We start from the raw sequence: 21546 nt of genomic DNA on the forward strand, positions 1-21546 counted from the left end.
GGGTTTAAAAGAGTTGAATATTCTTGAGTTCATTCTAGCTGTTATGGAAGAACAATTTTTCAACTGCTTTTTAAAAAAAATATATGTTACATTTTCTATATTATTGGTGACTGTATATGTAGTATTTAACAGACTACCTGTTGATAGATGGTCATATATGTATTTAGGGACTTTTTAAAAATTACATTTGATATTTGAAGTAAAAAATACTTCCACTGAAATGTCTTAACTGTAATCTTTACTGTAGATCTCACCATAATCCAGAGACTTTTCAGGGTCATACCCTCATTTCAAGCTATGTTTGATGCAAGAAAATTGAATTGAAGGGAAATACCTCAGAGTTCACTTTGTAATGACTGGCTTAGTTTGGTTATTGAATACACAGAGGTCTTTATGGTGAATCCTAGAAGTCTGTAGAACTGTCTTGTCTGTAGAATGATGCTACCAAAGACAAGAATAAATGGATAGAGTTTCTAGTTCACCTATACTGTTTATGCTGTTTTCCCCTTTTAAGGCAACTCTGATTAATAAACAGCATTGAGAATTAGTTTCTAGTTTAATGCAAAACAGATGTTGTTAAACCACTTGGGGTTGGGATCTTTTAATATTAAGTACTAATTCCCAAATAGGCCGAATGCTTTTGTTAGGAGGTCCAGACGTACTGGCGTCAAAGGCTTTAGAAAATTTGCTGCCTAAATTGAGACCACCACTGGATACCAGACATTCCCCTTTGCAAAAATACATCGCTGTGTCTCTTCACCTTTGATTACTTTTGTTCTCCAGGGTTCACTGATCATAGGCGTGTATAACAATTATTTTAAAAAATTATTTTACACTAGAAAAAGTAATCACTTTTTCTTATTCCCTTTTCTCATTAATTTTTGAAAGTGCATGAATGCTGGATTACTAATGCTGTTCCTTTCTTCTCTTTGGCAGAGGAGATTGAAGTGGATGTTGAAAGCACAGAGTTCTCCCATGGAGAAGTGGACAATATCAGTACCACCAGCATCAGTGACATTGATGACCACAGCAGCCTGCAGAGTATTGGGAGTGACGAGGGTTACTCCAGTGCCAGTGTCAAACTTTCATTCACTTCCTAGAACCCAGCATGACATAACAGTGCAGGGCAAAATACTCACTGGGCCAATTCAATCCAAACAATCTCTTAAATTGGGTTCATGATGAAGTCTCCTCTTTAAAACTCAACAAAATGATACTTGAACAAAAGGGTCAAAAGACCTCTATTTAAGCAAATACTTAGCAAAAAGTGGGGCAGAGCCTCCCCCGCAGAACAAATACTCATTCATATTTGAAAATCACAGTTTCTAATGGCAGCAGAAAACTTCTGTGAAATTTTCTTTAGTTTATTTGAAAGAGGACATTGGAGATTCTGTCCTCTTCTTGTTCTCTAGTTTGCTCATACTACAATGAGTAGACACGTTTAAGGACGGGGTTATGAACCCTTCCCGAGTTTTAATGGTCCTAAAAACAAATCAAACCTATCGTAATGAGAAGACAAGATAATCAGGCATTAATCTTGGATAGCTAAAGAGCTATTAAAACTCAGCCTGGGACAGCTTATCATGAAGCCTGTGGATGATCAATTCTTGAAAAAACAAATAAAAACAAAAAAAAGCAAGCTCATTTCATGCTCTGCAAAAGGAGAGACTCCCATGAAGCCTTTTGAAAGGGATCATCATGCAGCTCAGCTTTCTGTTGGATTCCATGCTAAGCAAGCTAACCTTATCCTGCATTGTTAGCAGTAGGGCACCCACCGCCAGCCCAACAGTCAGCCCTTAGGCCCTTGGGCAGCATGGGGCAGTCTGTATGACAGCCTCTATATACAGGGCCTATAATTCGGATTGAGGGGCCGGAAGGGAAAAACTCTCCATGCCTCTGTGTCTGCGTGGGCCAGAAGAGTTGTGCAACGCAGATTAGCAGGTCAAGGTCTGAGCCACGGCAGCATTTTTATTTCAGATTTTGATAACTGTTTGTATGTGTTGAAAACCAAAATGACATCTTTTTAAAGCTTGTCCATAAAAAACATAGATGTCTTTTATAGTGGAAAAACATATGGGAAAAAAATCATCTATTTTGATGCAGCATTTGATAATGATAAAACACCTCACACCTCACTCTTTATAGTGCACAAAATGAATGAGGTCTGGGCTAGGTAGAAGAAAGGTCAATGCTGTTTTTATTTTCTTTTAGAATCATTACCTTTACCAGCTTTTAACCATCTGATATCTATAGTAGACACACTATAATACTTAACATAGTTAAGTTTGGCGCTTGTCTCATTTTATTGTAAAGATTTGCTTCCATTTTCCTACAGGCAGTCTCTCTCCTTCCTCACAGTCCCACTGTGCAGGTGCTATTGTTGCTCTTCCCAATATTTTCAGAAATGTTTTCTTTTAAGTGAAATTTCTTTTCTGACCTGCACTTTGATGTCATGTGTTCCCTTTGTCTTTCAAAATCCAGGTTCCCCCCTGGCCCTCTCCTTTACCCCAGGAAGCCTACCCGGACACCTTACCCCTGGCTCTTTGGACTTTGTATACTTTAAATAATTTAACTGCCCTTAATTACTTAAAAAAAAAAAAAAAGCTTTATGATTTTCATAACTTATTGCTGATTTTAATGGGTTGTTAATTTCAGTCCTGTAGTTTTATTTTGTTTAGATAGGGCTGGGCAAGGAAAAAGAAAATAAAGACAACTATATTTAGCAGTGCAGTTGAGTTGTGTGTGTAATGTTAGACTATCCTTTGTAAGTAGCACTTTAACAGCTTTCACTGCTTCTCTGTATGAAGTGTACCATCTTGGCCATACACAAGGCCTCAGCATATACTTACTTGTTTTTTGTGCTTTTCCTGTGCCTCCAAAAATACTTTATCCTTGATTGTGCTATGTTTGAGTGGAAGAAATTCTTTGAAGTAGATGTGTGAAAAACTGCATGCCTTTAGAAGCCCATTATTAGAACTTGCTAACTTCAGGTGCTGGGGACTTAATGAAAAACATGACAAATTCATTTCTCTGGCCCAGGTAAATTATTTCTGGTTTTATTATAATTACTCCTGGCTGGGTCAAAGTATTGCTCTATATATTTGCTTTCTTTTGACTTTCCCAAGGGAGACAGTTTAAAGATTCTGCTAACTACCATGGAAAGAAAATGGAAGCCAATGCTTTAGCTTCCATTTTGTTACTCCCATGGCATTCACTTACATCACTTGCCTAGGGCTGGAATTTTGGACTTCATTCAGGAGAACTTGAGGTGCTGCCATTTTGTTGTATATGTACAGGTTGGTGGGTTGGGAAGCCTTTGTCACGAATCTATAGTACCTATTTCAACTGCCCCTTAAATTACTCCTTCCCTGGGTTTGTTTTCCTTGTGGGAGGGAAATGGATTGTATGATGAGTAAAAAGTATTAATTTTTTAAAAGACAAATCGACTTTGAAGATATAAAATTGCAAGAAATAAAAATTGTGAATGAAGAATACCCGAGTGCTTTTTGTACCACCCTTCTCTATGAAGGAAAATATATGAATGAGCATCCACACCTTGAGAAGCAACTGTCTCCTAAGTTGATACTACTTCAATAGTCCAGAATTAATGGCAGTTTGAATCATTGCCATTTCCTGTTCTATAATTTAAACAAGTGCCTTCTTGACTGATAGAACTCCATGTAACCTAACTACAGATGGTTTAATATACCCAGTAATCTTAACTGCTTCAGGTAGGACACAAAGCCATTTGTTATTATGCTCTTAACTTCTGAGGGAATCCCTTTGGCTACACTATCATTTAAATTGAAAATAAGTCTGCAAGTTCCCATTTAGTCCCCACCCACTAACCTGATTAAGGTACCTAAGTAATATATTAATAGAGGTAAGTTCTTTTTCAGTGCATATTTATTACCAAAGAAGATTCTAATAAAATCAGACTGTAGTTTCTGATTAGAATAAGTATGAGAATTCTGGTAGAAATGCCTTTTCTAGTCCCCATGACAATGACAGCTTTTAGCATTATGAAGGGATTTCAAAAGGCAGGATTATTGAGCCAAATCTCCTAACCTAAGGCCACACGGCTTCCTGGGTCATTTTTCATGAGAAAATTTGTTTAACCTCTTGGGGAAGATTCTTTGGTAAGTTTGTTTTCTTCCACTTGAAGAAGCAACTAGCTGCCTTTTCTCTTTCTTTTATTATCCTTCCACTTCAAAAATTCCATACTCCCTACCAACAACCGCACAATGTGGGAAGAACAGGGTCTTTTGGGTCACGTTTAAATCCCAGTTCTAATATTTGCTAAGAACTCTGGGCAAGTTACTTAGTTTCTTCATGGAGACTGTTTTCTCCTGAAAAGTTGTTACAAATACTACCTCTATCTTGAAAGGTTGTAAGGATTAAAAGTGATTTATGTAAATCCCCACACATACTCAATCTAGGACTTTGTAGCCCTAAAACAGGGGAAAAAAGAGGTATGTACTTCTCTACTTTCTCTGATAAATGCAACCTTCTATATTTTTTCTTTAGTCTTGAATTTTAGTTATTCTGACTCTGGGTCTTACAGAAAAAGACTATTTCTATAAAATAAAATGGTTCATTTTCATAAAATTCCATGACAGGTTATACTTTGTAAGAAGTCAATTTTGATGTCCTATAGAATTTTTTAAATAAAGACTTTATAAGATTGATGTATCAGCGGCTTTAGTGATTACCTGGTCTTTCTAAAAAAAAAAAAAAAAAAAAAAAAAAGACTAACCTGAGCTTGAGTATGTTAAACACTAATAGTAGCCATTGCATAAAGCCCTAGTTAATATTTAGTGTTGGCCTTGCCAAGAAAAAAAGTCTTGGCTCCTGTACTAGATCTAATAGGAAACTGATTTTCTTGCGGAATACATCTGAGTCTTTTAAATAATAAGTGTAGCTCAAAATACATCTACTAGCTGACACCCTCACTTCTTGGTTCTGTTCTACCTTTTTATACAGTCATAAATTATTAGGGGAAATGGCTTAAATGAAGCTCTTTTCAAGTATTGCCAACTAACTTCCTATAACTTTGAAATTTTTTCCATTTCCTCAAGCTCTTAACTCTGTTATGGAGGAATGCTTAAAGTCTTTAATGGTAGGGCAATAACTGCCATATTTATCTTAGATTTTCACACCAGGGCATCAAACAGCATTATAGAATATAAAAGCCATAAAATATCTCTAAAATAGATGTAAAAAATAGATTTAAGAAGCCAGTCACTTCTAAATTAGCAGCACTATCACACTCTGAAAGCCATGTCAGCTAAACCTGATGGTGCTTTTGAGGGAAAAACTTGGCAAAAGAACCTAAGGGATATTTATTCCTTCCTGCATACTTCTGAGCAATGAATGAACAATGGGACAATTACTATCTATTAAAGACTAGCCTAGCTGCAGGTCTCAGGCTTCCACTCCAGTTTTCCCAGGATACAGAATCAAGTGTTTCCTCCAAGCCTGAATTATTTTGCTTCTCTGGTTTTCTTAGAAATGCACTGCATCTTCTAAAGTCAGTACAGGGCTTGAAAGGGGAAAAAATAAAAAAGCACATCAGTTTCACCAAGAAAAGGAAACTATTAGCCAGCAAAATAAGAAGTATGAGTTTGGGCCTCAGGTTGACTAACTCTTCAGAAGAAAAAGCAACCTTTCCTTCTAATGTGTGTAACTATGGCTTCTTTAGCTGCGATCTTAGTAACTGGGAGAACAAATTACAATTTTAATGATTTCAGTGACTTGTCCATACTGGTTTTGTAAAAATGAAGTGCTTGGTGTAAGTAAATTGTCCATTTCTTTTCCCCGGGAACTGGAAGATTACTTTATGTAAAATTCGGTATTTTTAGCTAGTTCAGCTGTCAACTACCACAGGGCCAATATATTCTTAGACCTGCTTTACCCTCAAGTCCACAAAAGTACCACCTTTATATATACATAAGCTGAAAGGCAGAAAAGGCACTTGAAGAACCTCACAGAAATCTAACACCTTCACCCTCTGTTTTACTATTTTGGCTAACTTCCAAAACAAATTCTTAAAATGTCAATATTGGTTTCGGTGCCTCTTAAGGTATTTCTTAAGAACATGTCTATACACACAAAAATCATAGTATTAGGGGACTCAATTACTTGGGTTTTTCTTTGTTTAAACTATGGTATTACCTGTTATATTGCCGGCTATGCTCTTCTTCTCCACTGTAGTAAAAATTCAGTTTAACTTGCAACTCAAAAATCCTAGATATAAAGAATGTTTACATTTACTGTTGAACAGGTAAATTACCATTTATACTAACTGGTTGCTTCATAGTATGACACAAATATTACAATTCAGATATTTATTGAATTTTATATTTTAACAGATATAAAAACTTAAGTAGTTCTAAGATTTTTTTCTCCTTCACCTTTCAGTTAATATCCAAGTTGAGGCAAAAAGCCAAACCAGAACTTTAAAAATATTTTTTGGTAAATTTGCACATCATATTTTTCACCTTTTATAATTACAACCTACAGACACACGATTTATAAAACTCTTGATTGTTTGTAAACCTTATGTTTTTAAAGTTCATTTATTTTGAGAGGGAGAGAGCCAGCACGCATGAGCATGGTGGGTGGAGGTGGACGATTCCCAAGCAGGCTCTGTTGCTGTCAGCACAGAGGCCTACAAGGGACTCAAATCCAGGGAACTGAGAGATCATGACCAGAACCAAAATCGAGTCTGGACAGACACACAATCCACTAAGGCACCCAGGCACCTCCCCCCACCCAGGGCACGTGGGTGGCTCAGTTGGTTAAGCTTAGGACTTCAGCTCAGATCATGATCTTCCAGTGTGGTAAGTTGAGCAAGTGTGGGGTTCTGTGCTGACAGCTCAGAGCCTGGAGCCTGCTTTGGATTCTTTGTCTCCTCCTTTCTTTGCCCCTCCCCCACTCACTCTCTCAAAAATAAAAAAATATAAAAAATGTAAAGGCAGATTCACTCAGCATTAAAACTGCATTGTAATGGAAATACACCCACATGCACACCCTTCATTGTGACGAAGCATTTAAAATAATGAGTTGTTACAATAAATGGATGCACTTCATTTTGGTGTGATGCCTAATCTTTTGTATCTTCAGAAAACAGCCAGTTACTAAGGTCATTTTTCCTTCATTTCAAAAATCAAACTTTTTACATTTAACCTAAAACAGTTATAGGACAGGGATGCACACCAGAATCACATGCAGTGTTTGTCTCAAAACAGATACACTTTGGCCTAGATAGGTCCAGAACAGGACCCAGATCCAGGAATACCTCTTTAATTTTAAGCAAGCATTAGAGAGAACTATTAGAAATTTGTACCCTCTTCCCATTACAGATATGTCCTATAATATTCTAATACAAAAACTTAAACTTTACTAGTATGTACTTAATACCGAACTTTGGTAATCTGATAGCTTTTCAATAATACATTTATAATTAAGGGCTTCACATTACAAGCAATGGGCATTATAATTCATTATAATGTGAATCTTGTTTTTTAATAATATTTATTTTTTAGGCAGGGGAGGGGCAGAGAGAGAGAATCCCAAGCAGACTCCAAGATGTGCGCATGGAGCCTGACTTTGAAGCTTGAACCATGAGATGATGACCTGAGCTGAAATTAAGAGTCGGATGCTTAACCAATTGAGCCACCCAGGTGCCCCTGAATGGTCATTGTTAAGGTTAGGGAGAAAAGATACCATTACTGCTTGCACAGTAATAGCAAACAATTCTACAATATTTCCTGTATGTCAGGTATCTTACCAACTAAGCACTTTACACATATTAACTCACTCATCCTTACAACCTAATGAAACATATTTTCATTCTACAGCTGAGAAACGAAGACAAGAGTTATGCACACAGGTTACAAATGAGAGGCCAGGATTCAGTCGGCCACCTGACTCCTAAATCCTCTATGGCCTTTCTACGTAATTAAAAAAGCATTTGTTATCTGTGACATTAAAATTTTAAGTGTAATTATTTATTTTGGGGGGATTGGGACTGTTCTTTCCTTGCAATGGTCAGTAACAAAGCCAAAGGTCAAGTTTTGAGAAGATCCATGATCACTCCGTGGGGCTGTACATGACAAATGGTTTATTCAGTTTCAAAGCTTCAAGATGCCCTTGACAAGAAACTACATTACATCTTATAACAGAGCTTCATGAGACTGTCATATTTGATTTTAAGAGTACTGAAATGAGCCACCTTCCTTTGTAAACTACCACCGGTATCGTGTTCTCGTTAAAACCTCACTAGGAGACAAGTACACCATCTCCCTAGGGATCCTTTTAGTTTAATCCAGAAACACCATCATAATCTTGACACTAGGCCTTTTCAAAGGGCCACATCTAGGTCCTTTACACAGACTCCTGTGTGATACATACATATGCATATATGTATTTCTAATGTTTTATATAGTATGGTCACCTTCATTCCTTTTCTCTCTTGCAAAGCCCCTCCAAGGAGAATTAAATGTGCAGAAAGGAAGGCCTTTGGGTCAAAGGAGATACAAGTCTCAACATAAGAGTCTTGCCCACACAAACACCGGGTGAGTTACTATGCCAAGGTAATCTCACCGAAATGCGTTTTGCGTGGTGACACATTGTACCAAATGTCCTTCCAAGTGCTTTTTAATTCAGAGTTCCCTTGCAATCCTTCAAAGATACCCTTACTAATTCTTAAGATGTTTGTTACACTGCTTACAAGAACAGTGTATTTTTAGGAGTTCTTCAAGCTAAGTATCCCTTTTCTGCTATAATTTGTGCCATGTAAAAGCCTTCACCTTTCATTCTGTCCTACATGTTCTACTCTGTGGGCATAAATTATAGAAAGAAAAAGTGATCCTCCTGGGTTGGGAGAGCGGAGAAGGGGCAAGATAAAGAATTCTACTTCTCACCACTGTCCTCCTAAGTTTCAGTTTGCCACAATAATTAAAATTCATTAAATTAAAATTTTTATTTTCCCCTTTTACCAAAAATTTACAAACACCTCTATACACAACACAAGCCCTTAAAATAAAAATAGTTTGTCCTTTAGGATCCAATTTTTTATGTATAATGGAAGTACATAAGATTTACTGAAACCTTTATCACAGATCAATATTCTCTTTTCTGTGGAAATGATGAATGCAAGTACATTGAAGCTTAACCACTAGATCAATGCTGCCAGCTAGGACTTCACCACTCTTCTGTTAACACATCCTGGAGATTTTAAAAACACTTTATTTAATAAAAGTTAAACATACAAAAAACTGAAGTTAACACATATCCTAAAAATCACCATCTTCCATTAATAGGAAGACACTTTACTATGCATATATTTGGCTTAAACTCAGTATAACTGTGATGTTCACTTATACCAACAAATGCTGACAACTTGATCTAGTTAACAAAAATTATAAACTCAGCTACATGAACATAATATACAGGGAAATTATGGTGAGATTAATGCACAAGAAATACAGTAAATTTTTAATGATGAAACATTCAGTACTCTTGTTCATTAATTTAGCCTTGGTTTTTTTGTTTTCTGTTTTTTTTTTACAAAAATAGTATCTACACTGTATACAGGGCTATACATCAAGCTTTTTGTTTTCTTATATAAACATTACACATCCAAAAAATGGTACCACTACGGTAAGGGAAAAATCAATACAGAAAAAAGCAAACATTAAAAAAAAAACAAAAACACCACCTTACAAAAGGTAGCAGGTCCTAAACATGGTTTCTTAGATAAAATTAAAACTCAGCGGGAAGAATGTAAGAGCTGAATCAATTTCAGAGATAGCCTAATAGACTTAGCAAACAAGTCATTGAAGGAAAAACCTCAAAACAAGGTTTGCCATTTACAAATTAACATATGTCTAGGCTTAATTAGGCAACAGCCGGCCAGGTTTACGTTGAAGACAAAAAAGCTCCTTAGCAGGTTGGTATTTTGCCTTGATGTTCCAGTGAATTGCTACAATATGTGGCAAGTTCAAAGCATCTGAGTATTCCAAGTTAGGACTTTACAAAATGTATACACCATCCATTAAGTAAGGGCCTGACATTAGGAAGATCAACAATTCATCTAAGTGCTGTATTTATGCAGCATCTATCTAGAAAAGTTGCTTTATTCAACAAACTTTGAGGAAACTGTGGTAGTAGTAACAAAAAGGTAAATGAATAGCAGTTATCAAATGCAATTTCTTCAAGTTTCACTCTATTGAAGTCAAATAAAGACGACAATGGTATCTTCCTTACTCATCTAACAAATAATTTACCTTTAGAAAAATATAAGGATAAAAAGGTAAATGTAAAGCCCTGCAGAGATGAAATCCAACAGTTTTTCTGATTATTGAGGCATCAAATGCCTGACATTGTATTTAGAGGTATCTTGATATTGTGTCATAGGTTTATCAGCAATTCCACAAGTTCCTACTCCAACTTTGCCGGTTACACTCTCAGGTGAAGCAAAAATACTCCTTTTTACCTAGTGGAAATGAAACAGAAACCACTTTGATTAGTTTTTGGGGAAGGGGGGACGTCTATGATACACATAAGAAGTTTAAGTACATCAAGAGAACTGGAGTGCTCTTTAAATAAAATCTACCAGGGACCCCCAGCATATAAAGCAGGTTGACAAAACAGGTAGGACTCATCACATTCCCTCTAAGTGGTAGGTAAGGTAGCAAACCGTTCTTCAAATTGTAATTTACAGAAGGGTAAACAATCTAGATCTTTTGTAATTCCTGAGATAAACTCTCTCAGTGTTTCTATTGCAGAAAGAGTGGCTAATGGATATTTTGCAATAAGTCAAGTCAATGATTGAAGAGGATTATGAATTCAAGATCCAATAATGATTTTTTTAAACCTATGTCCCACCTTTTTCATTTTATTTTTTTAATGTTTGTTTAATTTTGAAACAGAGGGTGAGCAGGGAGAGGGGCAGAGAGAGAGAGACACACAATGTGAAGCAGGCTCCAGGCTCTGAGCTGTCAGCACAGAGGGACACAGGGCTCTGCCTCAAACCCACAAACCATGAGATCATTACCTGAGCCGAAATCGGATGCTTAACTGACTGAGCCACCCAGACAACCCCCTACCTTTCTCATTTTAAGGTTATTTTAATGACAGTTACACTTTTCAAATTTATAAGTATAACGAAAGGATTTACTAACCTGGCCTTTTTTGTTTTTAGAATAGGCTCTATTGTTGAACTGTTGCCATTTCACCTTCTGGTCCTCTCTTTCCTGCTCAAGTTCTTTTATTCTCTGTGCTTTTTTCAAAGCTTTCTTCTTTTTATATTCACGCTGCTGGGCAATCATTTCTTTTCTGTGTGGATATAACAGCTAAATGTCAACTCTCAAGATTTAACAGATAATTTCTTTAGAGATATTTAGCAGTGCAAAAAACAAAAAGGAAATCCCAGAACGACAAACACCCCGTAATAAACCTACACATTCCACGAAGAGAAGCACCAAATACCAACAATGCCAATCACCCAGTACTACTATGAAATGTTCTTTGAAATAACACAGCATCCTTGGAAGCTTTCTAGCCTTATCTATAATCTATTACCCATTCAAATCAAATATTTAAACCAGGACTTTTTGACATTTACATTGCTTTTGCCAGGTGTGTTTTAGAAATGAGTTTTAACATTAACAGCAGTCTAAACCTTTATCCTTTTCTAAATGGATAGCACGTGTACTATACCGCGTTTAGCAAAAGTATATAAAGAGATGCAATGCAGATAAAACGATTTCATCTAGACTAGTAAAGTACAGCAGCACAAAGGAAAATCACAGCTTAAAATTCTTAAAAACAAAACTGGGGTTTTTCAAAAACACTCCTGTATCTAGGATCAGAGCCTACTGCTCTCAATAATTTCTGCTCAGTTTATATACAGACTTCTCACCAAAAGAAGGATGAAGAGGTGTTTAAAAAAAGAGGAAATATAATCCAGATGTCTCTGTATCATATAATCACCACTATGAAGTGTGGCTTTTTTACACAAATGTCAAAGACTAAAAATAGAGGTTATATTGTTCTACAATCTTATTTAAAAAACAATTTTTTTTAACGTTTATTTTTGAGAGACAGAGAGAAAGAGGATGAGCAGGGAAGGGCAGAGAGGGAGGGAGGGAGGGAGGGAGGAACAAACCCAAGCAGGCTCCAAGCTCCGAGCTATTAGCACAGAGCCTGACATGGGGCTTGAACCTGCAAACTGCAAGATCATGACTTAGGCCGAAGTCAGACACTTAACAGAGTCACCCAGGCACCCCTACAATCTGATTTTCTTATTGGGATACTTCGGTGATAAAATTTCCCCAAGTTCAAATATATTTACTTCTGTAGCAACTTAAGTTTAAAATTCTTGAGGGGCACCTGGGTAGCTCAGTCGGCTAACTGTCCAATTCTTGATTTCAGGTTAGGTCTTAATTTCAGGGTCCTTGAGTTCAAGCCTCCCATTGAAGCTTAAACAAAACAACAAAAAACTGCTGAAAAATCCCCAAAGAGAGAAAATTGTGGGAAATATGCATGTTTGCTAAAATGTTGATTCTACCTCAAATACAGGTCAAGCCATATACTTCTCTATCCTCCCACTGCTGCTCCCTGCGTTCAGGACACCGTTACCTCACACCTGGATCACTGCATTAGCTGCCTTCCCTTGGCTGTCAGGGATTATTCAAAAGCCTAACTATGATCACATTATCGCCTTTATTTGACATCCATTAGTGGCTGTCAAGCCCTTGGTGATTTGGCCTCAACCTCTCTCTAACCTCTTTTCTTATCAAACCACCCATCTTCAAGCCCTAAGTTTTCACTATAGGAATTTGTTTGTTACCTCTATGTCCCCACCTTGTTTTCCTTTCTTTGAAGTAAACATTTACTAAACTCTTACAACATTATCAAGAACTGTACCACATGCTTTACTAATGCTAACACTTAATCCTCATGACCCTATCGACCCTGTTTACACATGAGGAAATAAGTTAAAAAGTTTGCCCAAAGTTATACCTTCAAGTTCATTACCTGGCTAACTCCTCTTCTTTTCAAATCTCTGTTTAGATGTCATTTTCTCAAAGAAACTTGCTCTGATGACTAAAATACAATTTAGGTACCTTTTCTTTGTTCCCTTAAAGTACCCATTATGTTCCCTTAATAACTTCTATATTAAAGTCCTCCTTTATTTTTGTGTTTTCTTCTCTAGACTATAAACTCAATCAGGACAAGGTCCAAGTTGGTTGTATTCACTATGGTATAACCCCAGTACCTGGTTTAGTGAGAAGTACGTATTAACCTTAATAAATCTTTACTGAATGCCTAAGTGGGAACCAAAATGTCTTCACTTTACCTAGGTGTACACATACATACACAGCTAATCCTCAGAAACAACAGTAAGGAGTATTATAACCTTCTCACCCTAATCTAGCCTGCATGGATTTCACACACTACCTCAAATACCAGAATGGGGAAGATTACACTTAAACTGCTACAGTCAAAGTCACTTACTTTGACATGGGCTTGTTGCCACTGTCCTCCTTTGCCTTCCTTCCTTCTTCTACAGGCTTGAGGTTCAACAGTGGAGTCACTTCAGCATTGCCATAGCCAGCAAAGGTGATTGCAGCGGTGCCGTTTTCTTCATCTATCTCCTCAATCTCGGCTTCATAACACCTGTAAAGATATCATGGCTGTAAGCAGGTGAGTAAAGGTTTAGTACTCGGCCTATAAGACTTACACTGCAGTGATTCAACTATTACATGTGTCTAAAATGGAGCGTCTGTAATCAGTTGGCTCTTTGGTAAAGATAATAAAAACAGTGGATGGAGTTAGCCATCTACTATCATAAAAGGGGGTCCTAATTAAAAAAGGTCCTTTAGTCAATCTCTTTGAGAAAAGATATTTCTTATAGGAATAATTTCAGTGTATGTATCTCACATTAAGTCTAAGATAGCCAACTATTCACTCAATTTTCAATCTGAGGAAGAAATTTAGATTATGGTAACTATCCATTCATTTTCCTCTACATTGATTTTCCTTTCTTCTAGGATATAAGCCCATCAACTGCCCCAAAACTTATTCTAAAGCTAAAAACTAAACTTTGACTTTACAAAAAACATTGGCTATACAGAAAGATTAAAATAGGTAGGTCAAACTGAATAAAAACTTCTTACCATTGTATTTTATTATTTCATGTTATAGTTAGAGTTTTTTTCTACACTTACTGTCCATCTTCACTCCAGATTGCCATACACTTGTCTCCTACTTTCCATGAATGAGTGGGCTGAGTAGAAGCAAAACTGTCTGAACTTGCAAGAGTTTCAGAAGGCTGAGTTGACAGAAGGTCTTTGGTTAGTTCTATAACTTCCTAAAAAAAAACAAAACCCATAGCATTATTTTTCTAATTTGCTTATTGCCTTTCAACAGGTTTTAATTTTGATGACTTTAGCTCTCACACCATAAAGCACTTAAGTCTACTTGCAGTTCATAACAATACTATGATGTAGGTATTATGATCATTCTCATTAAGGAACTAAGAGTCAATATTTTATAGAGTAGTGGAACCAGGATTTAAATCTAGACAGTTGCCTTTTAACTTAATTGACCTCAAATACTAATAGAAAACGGCAGACTTGAGCTTATACCATGCATTATTTCTTTTTTCTTTCCTTTTCTTTTTTCTTTTTTAAGTAAGCTCTACACCCAACATGGGGTTTGAACTCCTGACCATATTATCAGGAGTAACTTGTTCTACTGACTAAGCTAGCAAGGTGCCCCAACCATGCATTATTCCTAAGTGCCTATTTTAGCTAAAGAGATCTAATATGAGAAATAGTTAATTATGAGGGACTAAACTAGATTCAAGATCACTTTTATCTCGTATTTTTGTCACACGTATTTCATGCAACTGGACTGTTTTACAGGGCATTACTTGGCAGTAGTATTAACTCTCTAGCCAACATGTTCCCCCCTCCCCATCAAAAAACAAAACAAAACCCAAAACACTTAAACCAACCTTATTAGTAATAAGAATGTTCCTGCTCATACATATTCCTACTAAAATATTATAGGCATACAGCAAAAGCCAGTAGTCTTCCTAGTCATTTATTATATACCTTACCCCATTCAGGTAAGCAAATTACCAGGTTAGATTTAGAATACTCTAAAAAGCACATTAGCACAGCTTCATTTTAAAAGAAAAAATAAAATAAATGTAACACACACAGGCAGGCAATACCTGCCTGTGTGGCAAGTGTTTTTGGTATTTCAGGCTTACATTTATTGGCTTCATTCAAGGGTGTTTGGTAGGGTTAGTTAAAAAACTTACAATATAGTACAAACGGCCAGATTCTGCTACCTATCTGCCATTTTCACGCCAATGAAGATCTGTGTTATGTATTATCTATATGACTTATTTTAAAAACTTACATACCTGTTCCCCCATTGTTGCATATAAACACCTTAAAGCATCACAATGTGGTTTGGGAGAAAAAGTAGCAAAGTTAAACCCTATACTGAGTTTATGTCTCCCACTGAAGTTTTATAATAGTAGTTCTGGTTCAGTCAAGAAGTTATATATTACCTCTCTCCTAAAGATTCTAAATCTTCCTGGCTATTTCTGAAAAACTAGTATTTGAGCCTTCAAAAAAAGGGGGGAGGGTAGTAAGCTCTTGGAGAAAAACCAGTTTTGTAAATAGAAAAACGAGGCTAACTCAGATTTGAATTAAAAATTCAGTAGGGTAGTATCTTAAATGACATTCTACTAAGTGCCAGATAGCCATTCAAATGGCTTTTAGTTAGACAATCCTTTGCAAATAAGGCAAAGAATTTCCAAATAAGTAGATCAGGTACTATACAAAGAAGGAGAGAAAACTGTCCAGTCTTGTTTTTTAATCAACCACTTTTAGGGCCAGGATATACTACAGTAAGCCCCAATACTCAAGAGCCAATACAATCCCTATCATTAAATAATTCCACTTAACTAAAACACAAACATGATTTCTGCGTTTGTAGGTCTCAGATTTAGAATTCTACTTCTCTTAGGATAAAGCACCTTGCCATTTTATTTTCCTAAGGAAACACATTTTCACCAAAGGGTCCTGAAAAGCTGTGCGTGTTACAATTTTCAGAGCCCTGCACTGAAGTGACACTTCAAAAAAAAATTCAGGGCTTATCCCTAGTTGTCCTTTCATTTTGCCATGTTTTACATACCCCTCCCCAAAAAACTATGAAGACCCTTCTCGATGTTTTCTTTACATGTGCATATGGACCAAAGTATTAGAGAAACTATTTTATGTATGAGGGGGTTCTTAAAGGTACATACCATTAATTACTTTTCCTCCCCCAAGTCTGAGTTCTGAAACTGCTCCTTCATCGACAGATGGGCAGCAGTTACAGTAATCGGCAATTCCAGGAAGCATCAGATGTTGTGATCTACATATCAGCAGGTCAAAGGGTGCACTCAAGCACTCTGCTTACTGAAGGAAGGCGTTTCGGGGATGCAGAGAGCCACTGTAATATATGAGACAAGTGACTTGACCCCTGCCTCCTTTAGAACCAGTTTATTCAGCAAAACAGCCTAATAAATTGACTATTTTTGTGATTAGCACAGACTGCCTCGGGAGTTAGTACAAGCTAGCCTAGATTTTACTATTCCTACTTAAGTGAAAGAAGGCAATTAGGACTTCAGTAGATTAATGTGCGGCCAGCTGAGTAACTGTATTCTATATGAAAGACAGTACATATAAATGTGGAAGCCTTACTGGCAAAATGAAGTCAATGAAAAAAATGTAGAAAAGCATTTTGTCATAAATGAAAGGGCAAACAAATTCAAAACCAGGATAAAGACATTCCACTAAAGGAACACAAAATAAAGAAGGCCACAAACTCAGTCGTCAATCTGAACAACTTTTCAGCAAATATAAAAGGCAGAATTAACTATCCAAGGCATGAGGTATATCCAAAAAATCGAGAAGAGAAAAAAAGGAAAATTATTTTTTAAAAACCCATGACAAAACAGGAGCTGTAACTGTAGTCAATGGAGACGACAATTACTAGGTGGAAGCAGGTACGGAAACACTTGTCAGATGATGCCTTCCAACTTTGAGTAATTTTCAGTTCAAAACAGACCTATATCTAGTAAATCAAAATGAAAAATTTGTTTTCATGACATAATAAGAGGAAAAGAAATCATGATCATGTCTAGTCAGGAAAAAACATACTCTATTATTACTATCCAAAGTTTTAGAACTTAAGCTTCTAAATCTGTGCTATCCAATATGGTAGTCACATGTGGCCACTTAAATAAAATTTAAAATTCAGTTCTTCAGTTACCCTATCTATAGTTCAAATACTCAACAGTCTCTAGTGGCTCCAGTACTACAGTAGATACAGAACATTTCCATCATCACAGAAAGTTCGACTGTAAACAGTGCTGTTCTGAATGGATATTTTACAAATAAATGACCATTATTAACTGAACCCTAAGTAAGCCATTTATGTGCTTACCACAATGCCTACCACAATGGTCTTGCTCCCTTACAATACTTCCACTATAGATCATGCCATAGCAAGGCAACTCTGCCTAGACTAACAATTTATTCCAGAAACATTAAAAAGACCTCACACTAATGTTTAGACCTTCACTCCCAACCCCTCCTCTGCCAGTTCTGCATATATCCTTCCTCCAACTGCCCAGGAAGCAATAAACACAATATTGACAATGTTCTATTTTCTTCAAAGAAAAAAAGGACTTCTTTTAAGTTGATAGAACAAGACGCATGCCAGGATCCTTCTTTGAAGTAAGCAGAACGCTGGCCTGGGAATGGGAAAACTTCTCCCAAAACATCTTTTTATTATTGATTGGCACTTTGAAATTCACTGGCCTGACCTCTGCATACTGAAGAAGGGTCCTGTTTTCTCTGTTTTTAAAAACCACATGCTACTGCAACTCAGGCAAGTCTATCCTAAATCTACAATGTGAACCTGAAAATATTCAACTCATTGTAATTATGCCCAGATAAACCCCTTTCAAAGTCCTCCATCGGGACCCCAATTCAAAGAAGTTTCACTCATTTGCAGTTCTAATATCCCTAAAATATTAATTTAAATGGGCAAGAGGATGATAATGGGAGGGAAAGAATTTAGATAGGCTAAAGATGATTCAAGTTTTGTACTGAATCAATAAAGACCATTTAACCAAAACACCTTTTAAAACTTTCAAAAAAATCAGGTTCAAATTTTAAGTTCTTAAATTTTTAAAAATGAAGTCATACACACACACACACACATACAGTATTTTTATTTATCAACCTAGCGTTCTGAGAAACAACAGATATTTACTATAATGGATTTTTTTGATCTTGAAACCCCAGTACAAGTTTTAAAAAGCAAGTTTCATACCTACAAACTCTCCCATGACAAACAAAACAAATAATCTCCTTTCCAAATCAATTCAATTTAACCTCAACAAGTGTCAACAACTACACCGTAAAATCTAGCCTTAAATTCAAACATTACATAACATTTATGCAGAAAACTATCTCTTTACATAGTTTTATAACGTGTTTTCAAGATGTTTATCTTTAGCTTTGAAACACAACACACACACTTATTTCATGTCCAAGAACCTTGTGACGTTAAAAAGAATCCTAATCATGTCACATTTTTCTCATTTTTGTCATTTATAAAATTCTTCCACATTTAATTCCAGAACAGTTAACGTTTTTAATTCTGTATTATTTTTTCCTTTAAGTTACCTTTCAAACTAAATTTCTTTAGCCAAATCTTTAAAAATAAAAGTACTTTCCACTGTAAAGTTAAACATACCTCTATGTTTAGAGGTCTGTCTAGGTTTGACAGAAATCAACTCTGATTTTTAAAAGCTATATGAGCATGTAAAATTTACAGAACGAAGAACAATGCTTTACTCATTTTGATGTATACAACTGAGGAAACAGCACCCCTACTTCTGTGAGCAGCATATGCCTATGTGCATATCCACATTTACACCCAAGGGAGGATCGTGGGAGAAATACTCCTCTCATTTGTGCTTTGGATTCTAAGCAATAAATCATCTCAAAAACACAGAAATACTTTTTTTCCAAACACTGTAACTATTAGCATCCTCTTATACTTACTTGCAAATCTTTCTTTAATTTCAGCAAATCTTCATTTTCTCCATTTCCGGACAGTGCAGCTTCAACTTGTTGGAGTTGAGCTTTGTAGCTTGCCAACTGCTTTGCTAGATCTTCTGACATCTGGGAAAAATAAAAAGGGTAAGACCATGAAAACTGAATGAGAAACACCATAAAAAATAACTTCCCTGTCTGCCTGCCTTAATCTCTACCAGTTTTGCTCCCATCTCCTCAATATAATTCATTGCTGCCGCTTCACTTATGATCATTACCTTTACACTTAGTTCTGAGAAAAGCTGTGAGCCAAACCCAAACATCAAGGCAATGTATTCTGCAGATTATAAACTTGACAGATAAATTCCACACAGAAACAGAAAATGAGAGCTAAGACAAAAGGGAAAAGAATTTTCTTTTTAAGCTTGTGACACAAGGAAGACACTGTATGCGGCTAAATTAACACAGATGTTGCACCTTCAACAACAACAACGACGACAACAACAACAAAAGGCAGCACTGATCTGTTGGAAGAGTCCAAGACTACCGGAAAAAATATTTTGAAGCACTAAAGAAAATTTCCAAGACAAATATAAATAGCTTTTGGATTAACTACATAAAAAATTCTTTGTACATGAGCTCTTCGGTTGGTGTGTTTAGAACCCCTTTCCGCGAGCGAGAAAAGGAGAGAAAAGAAAAAACTTAGTCACTTATAGAAACGGCACAAATACTATCCCAGTTAGGCATTCTACGGAGCGTGCCTTTCACCAACTGGTTCGTCCTTCTCCGGAAAACAAGATACAAGACTCCTTCCTCGATTTACAAAGCAAACACGCCGGGTTCCCGAGGGCCCTTCTCGGTCTTCACGATTCCCGGCCAACGTCAGCCTGGAAGCTTGGAAGGGCTCCAAAGGGGGCTACCGCAAGCCCGCTCGCTCTCCTCCCAGTCGCCCAACGCCTCAAGGCCCGCCACGACTGGTCGATTATTTCAGACCTCGAAATTCAAACACCAGCTCCAGGGAAACCAAAAACACAAACGGACGGGACCCCAGCGGTGCCGGAGCTTCACACCCCCCCAACACGCTCGGCACCGAACGGCTGAGTGCGTCCTGAAGGGGCCTCCCGCGTCCCTACCCCACCCGACGCCGGGTTTCCGGGGTTAGCCCTGCTCGCCGCCACGACACCGAGGCCCGAGCCCCAAGGCCGGCCTAGGGCAGCTCAGGGCCCAAAACGCTGGCTGGGAGAGGTGGCCGGGCGCCTAACACTCCTGCCGGCGCCCAGGCCTCTCCAGCGCCGCCCGCTCCTCGGCCTCGTCAGGCCTCCGCTTCAACTCTACAGAGGCCGAGGCCTAGCGAGGCCCTGCTGTCTGCCCCACCAGGTTCGTTACCTTGTGTGGGGTTAGGAGCAGGGCGGCAGGAAGGGGTCGGGGCGGCGACAAGGGCGGCAGCAGAAGGGAAAAATCTCCGCGGCAACACCAAGGCGACTCGGGCTGAAACAGAACTTGGTCAGCGATGAGGGGGAGGGGAAGAAAATCGGGAACGGGAAGGAGGAAAAGACAGAAGCGGGTGAAATCTCGCGAAAGGTTGAAGGCCTCGCGAGACGCCGCCCTACTCACGCGATTCCCAGCGTTCTTTGGGCGGCCTAGCCTTACTGGCGCCAGGGACGCAGACCAGGCGGAGCTTCGTAGGAAGGAAATGGCGTCAGTGGGCCGCGCCGGGCGCCGGATGTAGGTTTCTCTTACGTCAATTTCTGCTGCGGGAGAGATCTTGCCTTCCGTAGGAGTTGGTGCAGTTGGGCGATTCCTGACGGTCCCAAGCGAGTAATCGCGGGTGCGTTCTTAGACGAGTGGTGCCGGGAGGTGGGAAGGAACGGAGTTTAGTGCAGCGTTCATACTGGTGTTGGTTCGCAAAGTGTGATCCCCGCAACCCCAACATCAGCAGTAACTGGTAATTTATTGCAAATGCAGATTCTCAGCCCCCATCCCACACCTGCTGAATCAGAATCTCGAGGTTGCGTAGCAACCTAGTTTAACAAGCGCTCCAGGTGACACCAATGTCCGCCCAAGTTTGACAGTCATCGCTTTGTGTAATAATAAAAGCCTTGGTAGCAATAAAAAGCTAATTAAATTGTGGCAGAACCTGTTGGAGAAGTGGTTGATTTATTTAAAATATATTTTGTTACAACCTACTTGGTTTTAATAAAGTAAATTGTATATAGGTTAAATCTTACCTGATAGGGAACCGTCTTCAAGTTACAGTCTTGAATGATGAGCAGAGTGATGTGAATACTTCCATTTATGTTTAAAAAGACATGCACATTGAGTATGTTTGTAATAATATATACTTTTTCTAGACGGATACATAAACCTATCTGGAGATTTGGAATGGAAGCCAAATATTTTC

At 37.7% G+C, this 21546-nt stretch overlaps 2 protein-coding genes across 4 annotated transcripts in view; one reads left to right on the forward strand and one right to left on the reverse strand.

Annotated features, from left to right (window-relative positions):
- The window catches only part of MXI1 (MAX interactor 1, dimerization protein), a 64269-nt gene extending 60780 nt beyond the window's left edge, over positions 1 to 3489 (forward strand). Inside the window, exon 6 of the mRNA XM_029932564.1 lies at positions 937 to 3489. Within this exon, the coding sequence (XP_029788424.1) occupies positions 937 to 1100 (164 nt within the window). The 3' untranslated portion in view covers positions 1101 to 3489. The remainder of the gene's footprint in view (positions 1 to 936) is intronic.
- Positions 3490 to 5315: 1826 nt separating this feature from the next.
- On the reverse strand, positions 5316 to 20753 carry SMNDC1 (survival motor neuron domain containing 1). 3 transcript variants are annotated; one of them, XR_003905731.1, is made up of 8 exons: positions 20532 to 20753; positions 19155 to 19274; positions 14241 to 14383; positions 13528 to 13689; positions 11190 to 11343; positions 10293 to 10501; positions 6175 to 6246; positions 5316 to 5542 (listed from the first exon to the last, which is right to left on the reverse strand). XR_003905731.1 is itself a non-coding variant. In XM_029932565.1 (6 exons), the coding sequence occupies exons 2-6, from the start codon at positions 19272 to 19274 to the stop codon at positions 10364 to 10366; spliced, it is 717 nt and encodes a 238-aa protein (XP_029788425.1). In that variant the 5' UTR covers positions 20532 to 20752; the 3' UTR covers positions 8962 to 10363. The 3 variants fall into 3 exon arrangements, 2 of the variants coding, with proteins under 2 accessions (XP_029788425.1, XP_029788426.1); XM_029932565.1 differs by lacking the exons at positions 5316 to 5542; positions 6175 to 6246 and having other exon boundaries at positions 8962 to 10501; positions 20532 to 20752; XM_029932566.1 differs by lacking the exons at positions 5316 to 5542; positions 6175 to 6246; positions 20532 to 20753 and adding an exon at positions 16340 to 16527 and having other exon boundaries at positions 8962 to 10501; positions 19155 to 19243.
- Positions 20754 to 21546: the final 793 nt, after the last annotated feature.

The sequence above is a fragment of the Suricata suricatta genome, chromosome 2 (genome assembly GCF_006229205.1).
Source record: "Suricata suricatta isolate VVHF042 chromosome 2, meerkat_22Aug2017_6uvM2_HiC, whole genome shotgun sequence".
NCBI lineage: Eukaryota > Metazoa > Chordata > Mammalia > Carnivora > Herpestidae > Suricata > Suricata suricatta.

What these genes read in the sequence shown, in the direction of transcription:
- SMNDC1 (XM_029932565.1), bottom strand. Translation starts at nt 19,274, where the DNA reads ATGTCAGAAGATCTAGCAAAGCAGTTGGCAAGCTACAAAGCTCAACTC. An exon ending in AATTAAAGAAAGATTTGCAA is followed by an intron (nt 14,384 to 19,154) that starts GTAAGTATAAGA and finishes GTTTTTTTTTAG; the next exon opens with GAAGTTATAGAACTAACCAA. An exon ending in GGCAACAAGCCCATGTCAAA is followed by an intron (nt 11,344 to 13,527) that starts GTAAGTGACTTT and finishes ATATCCACACAG; the next exon opens with AAAAGAAATGATTGCCCAGC.